This window comes from Dendropsophus ebraccatus, chromosome 3 (genome assembly GCF_027789765.1).
Source record: "Dendropsophus ebraccatus isolate aDenEbr1 chromosome 3, aDenEbr1.pat, whole genome shotgun sequence".
Classification (NCBI taxonomy): Eukaryota; Metazoa; Chordata; class Amphibia; order Anura; family Hylidae; genus Dendropsophus; species Dendropsophus ebraccatus.
In genome coordinates, this window is record NC_091456.1 from 28,378,734 (window position 1) to 28,396,248 (window position 17,515).

A 17,515-nucleotide genomic window follows, 5' to 3' on the forward strand; every position below is an offset into this window, starting at 1 on the left:
ATAATAGGTTTGGATAACGCTGTTGACCCCAAACATTTTGACAGGTTCACTTAACACTAGTGACGAACTCTGGTTGCCAGTGGTGGGACCCCTAGCGATCAGACACTTATCCATTGAATGGGTAATAAGTATCTGTTTTGAGATAATTTCTTTAATTCTCCGCTCTAAGAGCCCTGTTATGTGCAGGTTTGAATCCTCTATGAAAAAATAATAATGTTCCCATTCAAAAATTTAGACCAAATTTACATAAAACTGGAAAACCCCTTTAAAACAGGTCAGAAGTAATACTTTTTAAAAGACAGACAGGCCTGGAAACCTTAAGCCTGAAGTTCTTCGTTTTCTAAAAGCTGGTAACCTTCAGCCGGCAGGGGGGATATTAATTTTAAGTAACAACTTACCTCTCACAGTGCCCTCGGTGAGCGGCGGGACCGGCAACGGGACTACTGCCAGGCTCCGGGATCTCCGGGGTGTCCACGTCATAATACGGCTGATGGACTGGCAACTCAGCTAGTCAGTGACTGGGGCGGGATGCTGCTCCAGTCACTGATTGGCTGACCGGTCAGTTCATTAGCCAAGACAGGCATTTTCCCCTGACGTCATCAAAACTCGGGGGGAAATGCCTTCTTGAGGTTGTCCCGCGACCAGTCCCGCCGCTCACTACAAGCATGGAGAGAGGTAACTTTTAGAAAACGCAGGACATCTCCTTTAATAGACCTAAAGGTTCTCCAGGGAAAATTAATGTGTTCCCTATCCACAGGAAAGGGGACAGATAAGAGATCCGACCTCCATACCCCCCACCAATCTCCATAACAGGCCCCCAGCTTCTTTGTTATGAATAGAGCGGCTGGTACAGCATGTGACCCGCGGCTCTATTTATTCCTATACATCCACCAGAAAGAGCCAAGTAAGTCGGAAGAGAGTTTTTTTGGCTCTTTCCAGCAGCTCTATTCAATAATATGGAGCTGCCGGAAAGAGCAGAGTAAGCTGGAAGAGTGCTACACAGGAACAAATAGAGCAGTGGGTCACGTGCCGTACGCATGGCTCTATTCATAACAAGAAGCCGGGGGCCCTATACAGAGATTGGCACAGGGGGTGGGGGATATGGAGGTCGGACCTGGCCGCGGTCTCTTACTTGTCCCCTATCCGGTGGATAGGGGACAAGTTAATTTTCCCTAGACAACCTCTTTAACCATTTAGAATCCTGACGCAACACGATTGTGGTGCCTCAGAGTTGTCAGTCATTACATTTCACAGAATCATTATGAAGTAATTCAGGAGGACGACTACAGAGATATCCGCAGCAACTGGATAATCTCTACAAGAAATAGCATGCCGGTCGATAGGCAGGTGTGAGATCTCCTTAAACTACTGACGTCTCAAGACACTGGAAAGTTCTTTTATCTGGGGCTGAATGTCAGCTTAGATCTTTCAGTCCTCCTGCCGCAGAAGTTGGACCTTGCTCTAGGCGCTTGAAAGATCTCACAGCAAATGACAGCAGCATATTTGCCGATATTGTGCCGGCCAGTGGTGAGAGTTAGATGTCAGGCAGCGACAGCTCGGTATGGTAAATGTCACTTTGCGTGTCAGAGTTCAAGCTGCCTATCACTTTTCATTAGCTGCAATATTTAATTTGCGTCCATCTGTTTAAGCAAAGCAAATTCTCTTGTCTTTGTTTGTATTACGGAGCGCCGCAAATGTAATTTATTGGCCCGATTCCTCTCCGGTGCTCCGTTCCTGGCTGCAGAGCCTTACAATTGTAATGGCAGCTAATGGAATAAATTCTGTCTTCTATTCAATTAATTAGAAATTGCCCTCCAATCACTGTTTGCTAATGGAAAGCAGATTAGATATTTATGCTCACAAATGTGCCTTGTCACCTCTCATTTTAGCTAATGCCATGTTTGGTGGGGTTTTCTCCAGACCATGGGGGCCCATCTCGTGCAGATGTGTGCCGTTGTGGCTTCTGTTCATGCCTATTATAGGAATAGATTTACTGGCTTTTAGTATACAGGTCTAGTACAGGTTACTATGAGCAGAGGTCTTCTGTAATGCAAAACAAGGTTTATTAGGATGAGATACTCAACATTTACTTTTAAAGGAGAAGTCTGGTGAAAATAAAAAAAAATACTGTGCAAGGAGGGGAACATAATGAAGGGTGCATTACCGCTCCCGGACCCCCGGTGGCGTTTTCCAGCTCCTGCTGCAGCTACGTCATGACCTAGTGGATGGATTGTCCGCTCAGCCAGCAAGTGATTGGGACAAGACACTGCTGCAGTCACTGACTGGCTGAGCAGACAGTCCACCACCCGGGTCAGGTACTTTCCCCCGAGTTGTAATGTCACAGGAAGCCGAGGGAAAATGAGCTTTAGCAGCTGTATGACAGCGATTCAGTGCTGCGGGGAGACAGGGGCAGGTAAGTATATGTGTGGAGCACTATGGTCGACCGGTCACTTGCCACATGGCACTGTGTCGCCACTACTGTGGTGATTAGTCGGAGTGTAGCTCAGCCGATGGTCGGTTGTCGTGACGCCAGTGTCGGTTAAGCACACAGGTATAGTGGCACACCTGCTTTTATTTTAGGAAGGCTGGCTATACCCTTTCCCCTGTGGTCGGTGACCTGTCGGGCTTTGAGGGGATCCCTTGGGTACTTATCACGATGGTCCGGAGTGGAGTTGTGACCCACCTGGACTCTTGGTACCGTCACCCACAAAAGGGGATGACCCAAGGATGGTGTAATGACTGTGTAGGTGCTGGAACAATAATCACTGAGTCCTGTTACCATAAATAAAATTCTTTACTTCAAGAATACTTAGTACAGTAACAGATAATAGACTTCTGGCTAGACTAGAAACAATCTGCGTTAAGAGCTTTTGGAATAGAAGAGCTGTGCTGACTTGGTTGCGTGCTGAGAAGTAGAGTGAGTTTAGAGCAGTAGAGAGGAGTTTGTGCTGAGAGTTCAGAGTACAAGAGAGGAGTTTGTGCTTTGAGTCCCAACCCAGGGTAGAAGTCTGCTCTGCAGGAACTTTAGAAGAAAAAATAGAATATTTGAGAACACTTGAAAATAGAAGACTACTTGTACCTGTGTTTCGACCTTTGTTGTTTCTGCATCACCTGTTGCCCTACAATGTTGGGTTACCCATCCTTGTAGGGTGACACAAGCCCCAGACCTTGTTACCTGAGTTGAGCAAGGTGGACAAAATTACCTGGTTACACCAGCACTGCGAGATAGAGTACGTAGGCTTGTAGCAACTTTGTTCTATCCGGATCAGTACCTCCTGTGAGTGGTAGAGAAGAAAGTGCAGAGAAAAGAAAGGAAATAGAGATAGGTGGAGAACAGAAAAGAGCTCTTATTGGTGCACAGATTACAAACAAAAAATAACCCCTTGTTTATTACATCTGTGCGATATACAAGTGCATATACAAATAATAGCGACATCTAGTGGCAAAACTTACTACTTTATTAGAAGTACAGGCTTTTGCGAGGGGTATATAGACTAGCAACACCCGTGGTGGGACACCACATATGTTCTTTATTATGTTCGCCCCAGTACCTGCCTGCACAGGATTCTTCTTTTTTTTTTTTTCCCTACCAGATTTCTCCTTAAAGTCTCCTTATTTAACATCTATACAAAGTGCATGTATAGATGTTCATTATCTTGTTTCTTTGTATTTTCTAAAAAATACATACATGTGGAACTATACCATCTCACCGTATTACCATAGACTGGGACTGCAGTGTTACTAGATTATTTGAGACTTTTGCTGTTTTTTGTTTAACCAAAATCGGGAAAACTTCTAAAATATGAATGGCTAAATTTCCCCTAATAGTACGAATTTACAAATCCTTGTTCTTTTTTTGTATTCTATTTGTTCTATTGTTTTTTATTTCAGCAAAAAGCACCAAAACAGCAATAAAACAGCACAAGGCTAGGTTCACACACACCGTCTATTTGATGGCTGTCTTTTTGGACGTCCGTCATTTCGAGGCCTAATAACGACGTTTATTTTGCATCGACGTCCGTGATTTCAAAATACATATTTAGCCTCTATATGAAGGACGTCCAAAAAGACGGCCGCTATACGGTCAAAAAAAAAGATGGCATGTGAACCTAGCCCATGTATGAAAAACAAAGTTTTGGACAGACACATTTTTAGTATAGTGCCATGTGCTTTGCCATGGAGCACTGGCGTACTGTAGTGCACTGAACACAAGGTAGAATCAGTCAGGTCGGTTGGTGTCCCTGGGGCTCGTGATGTATTTCCAGGATCTCATACACATACACAAGCCAATTCCATAGTAAGCCATTGAATCTAATTGTTTTTGGGGTAGAGGATTAAGCTTGGACCCTAAGGAGACTTATGAGTGCAGCCGCACAACTGCCAGCCCATGCCGATGGACAACTATATCTACAGTCACCAGCAGTCCCGAATGCCTCGCCAACATTGCTGCTATCCGAATAGAATTCTTTCGGCATGAAATAGAGTTGGAGCATTTAATGTTCCGAGATTGGAGATAAAGCATTTATTATTGTTGATGCCCTTGAGTACCGCGATGTTGTTATTCATGAGCTATGATAGGATACATTTTTCACATTGTTAGCTTGATCTCAGTAATCTCTTCTAGAGCTGAAAGAGATGAAGGATCAATACAACATGGGTGCAGAGCTCCCGAGTCTGTGAGCGTCAGCAGAGTTATGGCATTTACTGATGTCATGTCTGCGACTCCGAGAGCTTTCAGGTCTCTTTTTCTAATAAATGCTATATCATATGTCAGATGCTGCTAGGATTAGATTTGGCAAACTACATAAAGCTAAGATGAAAATGTCTTCTGGAGGGGGAAAAATAGGAAATAGTTGGCTTATTCAGCTGCAATAGGTTGTTATATGTTAAACCCTGTCTAGTATAATATAGACGATATTAATGCCCAGCTCTAGTACCAGTTTATGGTGCCCTTTAATATTATTCTATATCTTACTTGGGGACTCCATCGTTTATATCAGAACCAAAGATGCCGTTTTGGATATTTAGATCACATCTTTATGGAGACCAAAACATAGTCATAGTCCATGGCTCATACACAACCGGCTATAGTGTCAGTATATCTACTTCACCCTCAACTAGCTCCCCTTGTCATGTCAGTCTGCACTGTAATCCACGTTAATGTCACAGACAGGTGCCCTTCATTTCACATAGAGGTGGTGACTGTCACAATAGTGGTACACATGCGTAATAGTTACAGTTAGAGATGAGCGAAGCAGACAGAAATTCATTTCGCGAGCTTGGTGGATTTTCGGTCAAATTCGTTAATATTTGCAAATCGAATCTATATGAATTTCAATAAAACAGCCCAAACAATACTAGCTACAGTACTGGGACTATTGCAGAAGGGCAAATTTATTAAAGCATGTTGTTAAAGTGTCAAAAATCTGAAAATCACAATTCAAAAAAATGTCAATCAGCCAATCACTCATCCTATTTCCGTCATTCCTCTCCTCTCTGTCCCTATATCGCTCTGTTAGTCTCTCCCTGCTCTGCTGTACCTGCCTGCTGCCATCCTGCTCTCTCCTCCACACACAGCCGACTGGCCACCTCCATTACTGAACCGCCTTATATAGAGGGGGAGGTGCTGACATCACCCACAACCAGCCCTCCTCTCCTTTCCTCTCTTTTGTCCCGATATCACTCTGTTAGTCTCTCCCTGCTCTGCTGTAACTACCTGCTGTCATCCTGCTCTCTCCTCCTCACACAGCCGCCTGGCCACCTCCGTTACTGAACCGCCTTATATAGAGGGGGAGGTGCTGACTTCACCCACAACCAGCCCTTCTCTCCTTTCCTCTCCTCTGCCCCTTTATCACTCTGTTAGTCTCTCCCTGCTCTGCTGTAACTGCCTGCTGCCATCCTGCTCTCTGATACACACACAGCCGACTGGCCACCCCTATTAGCGAACCGCCTTATATAGAGGGGGAGGTGCTGACATCATAGAGGGTCCTGTAGCTGATTGGACAGGTGCTAGCAATTATGGCTAGTCCCTTTTTCCCGCCCTCTGACGCTCCAGACAACATGTGCGGCCGCCATTTTGTTTTTTTGCAAATTTCCTTTCGCAGAACGAAGCAAATTGACAGCAGGATTCGCAACAAATCTTGATCCGCCAGATTAGCTTTCAGTAGCTACAGTATCTATAGGAGGTACAGAGCTTGTTGGAACCCTTTTATGTTCTCTCTTGGAGGCACAAGAAATATGAAGATGACTATCACAATAGTGGTACACAAGCTTAATAGTTATGGTTTTAGTATTTTGCTGTGTACGCTGCTTATTACCTGGGGCCACCATTTCCTTTGTTCCATGCACACCTTTATTCACAATAGATGATCTGTGAGGCAACTACAGTGACTTGCTGCAACAATAATGACTTGCCAGCCCCGACACACATCAGTAGCACGTACGGTCAGAATAAACAGATGTCTGAAAGGGGCCTAATACTGCGGCTTGGTAAGGAGATAAATATGAATGCTTGCCTATCACCTTCATTCCCCCCTTACATAATGTCTAGGTACAATTTCAGCTGTACTCATAATAAACATTCTGCTTGCTTATCTTACTGTCCGTGCAATTTACATCCTGCTGTTTCTATTGTAAAGCACTATATACAGGCTCTCTGGCTGTGTATCCTAGTAGCCTCGGCTTACCTGTCTGAGCACAATTGGATCAGACACAGTGACACTGATTGGCAGACTGGCCCTCCAGGGCCCCCTTAGGGCCGGCGTTGATAGCCCCATTACACTATACTGTATGTTGATACAATATGTTCCTTCTTATCTTTTGCTTAGAATTTTTACCCTCTTTGTATGTGAAATAAAAGATGCAAAATCTGCCGCGATGACCATTGATTGCAAAGTTACAACTAAGATGAAGAAATAAAGTGCTGCCCGGGGATCAGGGCAGTTATTAGGCGTTTGGTTTATTGTATTGATTTGTTCTAGTTTTTCACGCTAAACACTGTACGGCGAATAAATATTCGAGTTTGCTGGCAGACAGATGGGGGGAGGGGGGGGATGAATGCATCACTTTGGAATGGCAGGAATGAGCACAATAGTTTCTTCAGCGGTATAGACGTTATTAAATAAATCTTCCAGGACAGAGTAATTAAGGACAGGGAGACTTTTATGATGTCACTCAATACCATTCCCTGAAAGGGCAGCCGTGTCAAATGAATCTGCCACCCTCCTTTTGATAGCGGAGCTGGTCTGTGTAGGTGTCAGGAAGGTCACTGATAAGCTAGAAATATAGTAACTGACCTGAGCTCCTACTGAATTTATATGGACTATTATTGATTGAAGGTGGAGCTGATAAATGTCAGGTTTAAGTCAAGTACTCCATTTGTTCACATATATAATGCTGGAAAAAGGGGGTAACAATAGATTTGCGTCCTGGAGCCACCTTAATGATATGTATCAGGCCATCTCACCAGATACGAGTCAAGGTCAAACACAGATTACAAAAAAATTAAGCGTTTGACTCTTAAAATAGAAAAAAAACCTTAGAAATCTTGATAGAAGAACATTTCCTTATTTTTTTCTGTGTAAAAGGGGATTTTTTTTAATGATTTTGTAGGCGGTGTACACATAAACCCTAAGGCTATGTTCCCACAACGTCTTTTGAGCTCAGTTTAAAATGACATTCTTTATTTTGAGTCTAAAATAATGGACGTTATTTAGCTGTCTGGCCTCCCCTTAGTGCAATGACTGGTGTTTGCACATTATTTTAGTTTGGGTTACTAATTGCCCTTTGGATGCGGCTTAATTGAAAAGTCCATTGAATTTAATAGTAAAAATGGAGAAAGAACGGTGACAAAAGGAAAACTGTGTGTGAACTACTAATAAAAAACGTCCGCTGTTTTCAAAAGTTGTCCAAAAATAATGATCATGTTCATTATTTTGGCGTTATTCAATACATTGTGCGCATTGGACGTCCGCCTTCCCATTGACTTCAATGCATTGCCATTGCAGTCAGTTAAATCTGCGACAAAACGGACGTTGTTTTAAATATGAAAATTGTCCGCCTTCTCTCTGTTTGTGACATTGTGTGAACATAGCCTAATACTGATGTAGGTGATGTACAAAATAAATACTAATACTGCTATATGTGGTGTACAAATAATACATTCTAAGGCCATGTTCACACAACGTATGTTTTACATAAATCACGGCCGTTGTTGCAATTTGCATTTGAATGAATAGAATCCCGGCCAGAGTGTATACACATAGTATACGCTCCGGACGGGATTCCATCCGGCTACACGAAAAACTGACAGGTCAGTTTTCTGCGGCCGCTATTTATTGAATAGGGGCCGCACAGACGTGTCAGTTTGCACAATGGAACGTGAGGCTCCGGCACCCAGGTGCGCCTGCATCCCAATTCATCAGAAATGAAGATCATCCAGCCGGTACTGGATGATCTTCTCTGACAACAGCCGTTTTTTGACCCGGCCAGGTCACAGAACGGCCGGTGTCTTACGCCACGTAAACATGATGTAGAGGGTGTACAAATGATAAATACTAATACTGTTATTGGGGTTGTACAACTAAATAATACTAGTGTAGGTGGTGTAAAAATAAATACTAATATTGCTGTAGGCGGTGTACAAATAATAAATACTAATACTGCTGTAGGGGGTGTACAAATAATAAATACTAGTACTGTTGTAGGGGGTGTACAAATAAATACTAATACTGGTGTAGGTGGTGTACAAATAATACATACTAATATTGCTGTAGGGGGTGTACAAATAATAAATACTAATGTACAAATAATAAATACTAATACTGCTGTACAACTAAATACAGATACTGTTGTGTTGGAGGTGATGTTGGCAGGCCCTTAATTCAGTTTTTTTCTTCTTTAACCAGAGATAATTTTATACATTGATATTTTGTAACAATAGTACTATTTATTTGCTTGCTGTTATATATATATATTTTTTCTTCTAGGCATACTTCAGACAGGGTGTTGCCCTTCAGTATCTTGGTCGCCATGCAGATGCCCTGGCTGCATTTGCGTCTGGGTTGGCTCAGGATCCCAAGAGTTTACAACTATTGCTTGGAATGGTGGAGGCTGCAATGAAGTCTCCAATGAGAGGTGAGCAGTTCAATCCTTTATTGTATAATACACCTTATAGTTTGTAAGGCTCAGTGGACTCATCAGAGGTATAGGGCAGGAGTATTTCCTTTTAACATATTTCTCGGTCCTATGCCACTGTCTGTCTGTCTGTCTATCTATCTATCTATCTATCTATCTATCTATCTATCTGTCTGTCTGTCTGTCTGTCTATCTATCTCCTATCTATCTATCTATCTATCTATCTATCTATCTATCTATCTATCTATCTATCTATCTATCTCCTATCTATCTATCTCCTATCTCCTATCTATCTATCTATCTATCTATCTATCTATCTATCTATCTATCTATCTATCTATCTATCATAATACAGTTGTATAGGTCAGCCATTCATAGTCATTATTGTGTTATGGTTGTAGAAAGTACATTGCACAGTGTATGTTTTTTACTGTGTCCCTCTGTACAGTAAAGCATAGCAGACCAGGCTACCCTGTATCACCTACATGGATGGAAATGGGTGCATATATAATGGTTATTAATGGCGGCTTTCACTGTTTTGTGCTTGATAATTAAGACAGTGGCCATTGATTTCCATTCTGTATCACACTCACGTGAGACTTTGACTTGTAACTACCTAAAAGAGGGCAAGACTAGCAAAACCAATCACCTTAATCTGCCCTACTCAAATAATATAGGATGTTTAAGGCTGCTTCTTTATCAGTAACAGAAAGTTGTGTCTACGGGGCCTTTTACACAGGAGTGTTGCTAGAAATGCTATTGTTGTTGATAATCGACCCTTGTAAAAGTGACAGCGATCAGCTGAAAGCAGGGCACGATCCTCGGCTGATCCTTGGCTGATCGTGTCTTTAGAGCAGGCTTTTTATTATTTATTTATTATTATTATTTAGTTATAAAGCGCCCTTAATTCCAGAGCGCTATACAATAGAAAGGCAACAGGCAGGAAAAATACAAGATCAGAAAACATTACATGAAGGCAAAAGACAGACTGGTACATGGGGGGAGAGGACCCTGCCCACGAGGGCTCACAATCTATAGGGTATAGGGAGAGAAACAGGAGGTAAAGTGCAGCCATTCAAGTGTGATGCAGAGTTATAGTATAGGCTTTAAAATTTATTTTTATTGGTTGCACATCTCCTTGTGTAAACAGGGTTATGGGCGGCGGATAATGATAAAGGGGAACTGACAGCACAGATATGTATATATCACAAGCAGTGTATACTTACCATTAGCACTGCTTTTGATCCGGCATCCGGCTCTCCTGTCCTCCGGCCATTGCTGTATCTCCAGGCTGCTGCCTTCTCCAGAATAATTGACAGCCGGAGGAGGCAGAACCCGAAGATACTTGATGGGAGAGCAGGATGCAGGATCACAAGCAGCTTAGAAGGTAAGTATGCATTGCCTATTGGTGCTGTCAGGATTGGTCATGCAGAAAGTAAAAAGGAAGGCTTTCTCAACAGTATAAGGCTATGTTCACACAACGTATCTTTTCGTAAAATTATTACAAGAAGATACGTTACCCTGCTGTGTATGGGATCCCGGCCGGAGTGTATACACATAGCATACGCTCCGGCCGGGACCCCTAGTGGCGCCACAAACAACTGACATGTCAGTTTTCTGCCGACGCTATTCAGTGAATAGCCGCCTCAAAAAACCCTGTCAGTGTACACTGTGGAGCGAGCGGCTGCAGCCGCTTGCTCTATTGTGTGCTGTGGGGAGTTCTAATGCGGGCGAGCATGGATGCGCCCGCATCAGAACTCTGCAGGCCAAAAGATCATTCGGAAGTTAAAGGGGTACTCCAGTGAAAACCTTTTTCTTTTAAATCAACTGGTTTCAGAAAGTGATATAGATTTGTATTTGACTTATTTAAAAATCGTCTTTCAGTATTTATCAGCTGCTGTATGTCCTGCAGGAAGTGGTGTATTCTTTTCATTCTGACACAGTGCTTTCTGTGAGTCTGTACCCCCCCTTCCCGCTTGTACTGTCAGATAGCTGCTTTTAAAGCGACTCTGTACCCACAATCTGCCCCTTTTCTAACTGCTTGTACCTTCTTATAGCTGCTTTTAATCCAAGGCCTTTCCTGGGGTCTGTTTTGGAGATGATGCAGTCATTGTCTTAAAAAACAACTTTAAAACTTGCAGTCCTGTGTCTAATTGGCATGGCCAGGAGTGTCTGTGCCCTAGGATTGCACCGCCTCTCTGTCCCTCCTCCCCGCCCTCTTCACCGTTAGGGATGTCCCTGGGCAGATTTTTTTCTATTCATCACCTGTGTGAACACTGCACATGTGCCTTAATCATCTAGCACATATGCAGTGTTCAGACAAGTGATGAATAGGAAAAATGTTGCCTGGGACATTCCTTATGGTGAAGAAGGCGGGGAGGAGGGACAGAGGGACAGTGCCAGTCTAATCCACAGACACTCTAGGCTACGCCAATTTGACAGGGCTGCAAGTTGTTTTTTAGGACAATAACTGCATCATCTGCCAAATGGACCCCAGGACAGATCTTGGATTAAAAGCAGCTATCCGAAGGAACAAGTGGTTTGTGTGGGGCAGATTGAGAATGCTCCAGGCAGGATTTCTCCTATTCATTACTTGTCAGAACACTGCACATATTTAGTGAGGAATAGGAAAAATCCTGCCAGGGACATTCCTAATCATGAGGAGGGCGGGGAGGAGGGACGGAGAGGCGGTGAAGGCCTAGGGCACAGACACTGTAAGCCACACCAATTTGATACAGGGATTGCATCACCTGGTGAACGGACCCCAGGACAGATCTTGGATTAAAAGCTGCTATCTGACAGTACAAGTGGTTTGGGGGGGCAGATTGTGGGTACAGAGTCACTTTTAAGGGGGAGTTGTTCAGGACTTTAATTGAAGGTCTTTTCTTAGCATATGCTGTCAGATTAGGGGTCTGACTCTCGGCAGCCTAGCAGTCAGCTGTTTCAGGTATTGTGCCCCTTTAATTATTTCCCCTATACACCTTTAGTTGTGCCTGGTTTTGCAACTCCCTTCAGATGAATTGATTCAGGGTGAAGGTGTGCTGAACTGTAATACCAGGCACAGCCGTAAACAATGAAACCAGACGGGTGATTGGCACGGTGCCGTGCGTTAGACTCCCACCAGTTTGAATATTGATAGGTTTTCCGAGATAACTCCTTTAAGTCTAGAAAATAGGGTCTAAGGACTTTAGTTCATAGACACGGTTAATACATAGACTACCTTAACCCATCAGTTGATACATTATCCTGGTTGCTTAAGTAGACTGCTGATAATTCGCTCCTGTCTACTATCATTATGTATTGATGCAGTGAAGGCTCCGTAAAAGAAATGTCATTTGTTATATGTCTCACACATTCCATGTAGCTGTGCCCAGAACTCATCTAATAGAAGAAAAGGATAGAAATGTTACATTTGACATTTAAGCTAACTAGACAATTCCTAATTCTTTGGACATTTAATGGATTTCAGTGTTGGCTTTAAAGGACCTGCTTTCTCATAAATCTTTCACACTTCATCTTCATCACTATTAAGACCTTTTTCTTTTTTTTTTTTTTTGGGGGGGGGGGGTATTCATTTATTTATTTTGTTTCCCAGTTTACTTCATTCTATCATTATTGCCATTTATCATGGATGCCAGTGAATGGGTGCAGACTAGTCCTAGACTAATGAATAGTACTACACTGGTGATATTTCTTGACTTAAAGACATATAGGAGGGAATCAGGGGCATAACCAGAAATGGCTGGGTCCCATAGCAAACTTTTAAACTTTTGATAAGTCCTTACCCCCCTCCCCCCAGCCAATAACCCACCAAGTATAGTCTTAAAGAGGATGTACCACCAGGTACGTCCTCTTTAATCTGATACGACAGATCGAACGGCGCTGTCACGGGGAAGCCGTGCTTGGGGCCGTTCTATGCATCGGAACTGGAGGTAGGCCGGCCCGCCCCCAGTGGGAGGGAATTCCCTCCCCTCTGATTCTAATGGAGCCGCGTCATACAGACGAGAGAATTCCCTCCCACTGGGGGCGGGCCGGCCTACCTCCAGTGCTTGAGCACCGGCCTGTTCCGGTGCATAGAACGGCGCCGTGCACGGGAAACGGGCCGCGGTCCGAAAAACGGTGCCGTTCGATCCGTCGGTTCAGATTAAAGAGTCACTGTCGTTTAATTTTTTATTTTTTTTTGCAGAAATCAATAGTACAGGCGATTTTAAGAAACTTTGTAATTTGGTTTATTAGCTGAAAAATGCATTTTTATCATTAAAAAGCAGTTTGAAGCTCTCCCCCCTGTCTTCATGGTTCTCTTATCGAGAGGGGTGGGGTGGAAGGAGATGAGGCACCAAAACAGGACAACAAAGAGTTAATTTACAGATACATCACAGGGCTATCTTCTCTGACTGTCAGCACTGACCTCTCTGACCTCTGAATACCAGCTTTCACACAGGTCCCGCTGTGTAATCCTTTGTTCTCTGCTCTCTGCTGGCGACTAATCTCCCTCCTCCCCCCTACCCTCTCCATAGAACAGACAGGACTCGACTGATGTAACAGAGTCGAGATTTCACGATAATGAGCAGTGAATGAGAAAGAGGAGGGGGGGGGGGGACCTGGGGAAAGTCTTTTTGAATGCAGATAACGGCATATTTGCCTAATAAACCCAATTACAAAGTGTCTTAAAATCGCCTGGACTATTGATTTCTGCAAAAAAATAAAAATAAAACAAAAGTGACACTATTAAACTTAATATCTGTATACTAGGAGCAACTATTACCACCACACCATGACCACTAACTTTACCACCATACTTAAGTTAAGTTAAGTTACGGACAAATAATACAAAAAGTACCAGTTTACAAGGGACAAATAGTACCACCACATACTGACTAATACCACCACTCAGCTACAGAATAAAATCCACTGTACAAAGACAAGTATCACCTCATACAGTGACCATATAGAAGATATCAGCTCTACACAGGCTCTGCTGACCATAAGTGATTACAGTGCAGTTACAGCCAATGACTCACAGGGGATGTCCTCTTTGAGTGAATCACGGGGCTTTGGAGTTGATAACTTTTCCTTTTCTTTTCCATTTGGCCTGTGCCATCATGAGGACTTTTCTCAGTCACAAGTCATTCCTGTAGAATCTGCCAGAAAAACATTTTAGGCTCCTCGCTCACCATCGTCATCCTCCACATCTGTGCCCTCATATAGTAGTTAGTCCCCTCTGTATCTATACAGTAGATAGGCACCTCTATGCCCCTATATAGTAGTCAGTAAGTTAACCCCCTTCCTTTGTAAAATAGCACTCTCCCACCATGTAGGCTTCCCTTGTAAGGTACCCCCACCTTCTTTTGGCTTTTTTACCTTAGTGGGATGCCAGTGCCGCACGGTTCCCGTGCACAGCGCCTGTCTCTTCTAGAGCACCCGCCCACCCAGGAGCACTGAGGGCGGGCCTGCCGCCCCTATAGTGACAAAACCCCCTCCCCTCTGTGACATGGCTCTATTGATTCTAATGAAGCAGCATCACAGAGGTGAGGGGAGATTGTTACACTGCGGACCCATCCCCATTGCTTTGTGCTGCACCTCAGAATAGATCGCAAGAACCTGGCCGCGGTTCAATAAAGGGCCATGCCACTGGCATCCCCACAACAACGCCGTTCCGTTAAGGTAAAAATCTGAAAGTAATCTACCTAATGGTACATTCACTTTTAAGTTTTGCCCATGGATAGAACGGCGCCGGTGCAGGGAAGCCGGTGCTGCGGTCTTGTTTTTGAACCGCGGCCCTGTTCCCGTTTATGGCGCTGTTCTATTCCCGGACACCAGCCGGGGCTGAAGCACTGGAGGAGGGCTGGCCCGTAATGATAGTACATTACCTTTAAATTTCCATATAAAAACATCAAGTTCTAAATCATTAACATGAAATTTAAATTGTATTGTTTTACGATAAGTAACTACGTCTTACAGAAACTGACAGATTGCTAAGTAACATCACAATTGTCCACTTGAAAGCGGCAGATACCAGAAGGCAGAAACCTCCAGGGCTCATTCTAGATGCTCCCTGCCTCATTCAGCTCACTTTATAAAGGGCAGTGGATATAGAAGCTGTTGTATACTGTTAATCACTTGTAAACTATATGATAACAATAAATCCTAAAGCGTAAACGGCAATAACTGCCTCCTAATGCCTTTAAAGTCATAAGAATAAAGAACGGCCAAGACGTAAACTAGGCTCAATTATGTATCGATCTGCCGATGAATCAGTTTGAATATCTACCTATTGTTATACTTCAGAATGAGTTCTATGGTATATATCATTGTTTAGTATCAGCCTGACTTCTGCCACACACACAGACATTATGCATGCCTTCCTTAAGGGATCAGCAAAGGATTGATTTCCCATTGATGTTGCTACTCGATACACTCAACACACATCCTACAGTATACTGCAGTATCTCTAAGAATGGCAACACTTATTTGATTTCCTAGTAAAAGCTCCTACGCATATAGTAAGAAATATTCAATATTACACTCGGCTATTGATTGCTGCTAAAAGGGGTACTCCAGTGAAAACATTCTTTCTTTCAAATCATCTGGTGTCAGAAAGTGCCAGAGATTTGTAATTTACTTCTATTTAAAAATCTCAAGTCTTCCAGTACTTATCAGCTGCTGTATATCCTGCATGATGTGGTGTATCCTTTTCAGTCTGACAGTGCTCTCTGCTGCCACCTCTATCCGTGTCAGGAACTGTCCAGAGTAGTAGAAAATCCCCATAGAAAACCTCTCCTGCTCTCCAGACTGCATTTCCTGCAGGACATTCAGCAGCTGATAAGTACTGGAAGACTTTAGATTTTTTTTAATAGAAGTAATTTACAAATCTCTGATACTTTCTGTTTGAAAGAAAACTGTTTTGCTGAAGTACCCCTTAAAGGGGTTGTTAACCATTTTTTTTTCTTTCACATCAATGGGTCCCTGCAAGTGTGGAAGCGCTGCGGAATCTGTTGGCGCTATACAAATAAATATTATTATTATTAATAAAAGTGCCAGATATTTGTAATTTACTTCTATTAAAGAATCTCAAGTCTTCCAGTACATATCAGCAGCTGTATGTACTGCAGGAATTGGTGTATTCTTTCTAGTTTGGAGAGCAGGAGAGGTTTTCTATGGAGATTCTCTGGACAGTTCCTGACTTGGAGAGAGGTGTCAGCAGAGAGAACTGTGTCAAGAACTGGAAAGAATACACCACTTCCTGCAGGACATACCGCAGCTGAAAAGTACTGGAAAACAAGATTTTCTAATAGAAGTACAAATGTCTGGCACTTGCTTGGACCAGTTGATTTGAAAGAAACATTTTTTTGGTGAACTACCTCTTTAATGTGAGAATACACATTAAGGCTATGTTCACACTACGTATGAGTCCGGCCTTAAGTACCGGCCGAATGATCTTTCCGTCCGCAGAGCTCTGATGCGGGCGCATCAGCGTGCGCCCGCATCAGAGCTTACCATAGCACGCAGTAAAGCAAGCGGCTGGAGCCGCTCGCTTCACTGTGTGAACTGACAGGGCTTTCTGCGGCCGGAATTCACTGAATTCCGGCCGCAGAAAACTGACCTGTCAGTTATTTGCCGGGCCGCACAGATCCCGGCCGGAGCGTATACGATGTGTGTACGCTCCAGCCGGGATGCCATTGCTTAATAGGCTGTGTTCCACTGCACAAAAACTACGCCCGTTGTTTTACGTAGTGTGAACATAGCCTAAAGGGGTAGTTCATACAGAATCAATAGTACAGGTGATTTTAAGAAACTTTGTAATTGGGTTTATTAGGCAAATATGCCATTACCTGCATTCAAAAAGACTTTCCCCAGGTCCCCCCCCCCCTCCTCTCTCTCATTTACTGCTCATTATCAGGAAATCTCGACTCTTTTACGTCAGTCGGCCCTGTCTGTTCTATGGAGAGGGGAGGGGGGAGGAGGGAGATTAGTCACCAGCAGAGAACAAAGCATTACACAGCGGACCTGTGTGAAAGCCGGTATTCAGAGGTTAGAGAGATCAGTGCTGACTTCAGAGGAGATAGCCCCATGATGTAGCTGTAAATTAGCTCTTTGTTGTCCTGTTTTGGTGCCTCATCTCCCTCAACCCCTCCCCTCTCCATAGAGAACAATAAAGACACGGGGGAGAGCTTCAAACGGCTTTTTCATGATAAAAACGCATTTTTCGTCTAATAAACCCAATTACGTTTCTTACAATTGCCTGTACTATGGATTTCTGCAAAAAAAATAAATAAAAAAAAAATTAAACGATAAAAAAAAATTAAAGTGCATTTTCTAGGCCTTGGCAAAAATATTTTATGACTCTTCATATATATTGTGCCTCTTACCCAATCATTCT

The 17,515-nt window shown here is 43.3% G+C and overlaps 1 protein-coding gene across 4 annotated transcripts in view; it reads left to right on the forward strand.

Annotated features, from left to right (window-relative positions):
• TTC28 (tetratricopeptide repeat domain 28) overlaps positions 1–17,515 on the forward strand; it is a 511,132-nt gene that overhangs the window by 212,686 nt on the left and 280,931 nt on the right. For all 4 annotated transcript variants that reach the window (XM_069961294.1, XM_069961296.1, XM_069961295.1 and 1 more), the window contains one exon: positions 8,988–9,135. In XM_069961294.1, the coding sequence (XP_069817395.1) occupies positions 8,988–9,135 (148 nt within the window). The remainder of the gene's footprint in view (positions 1–8,987; positions 9,136–17,515) is intronic.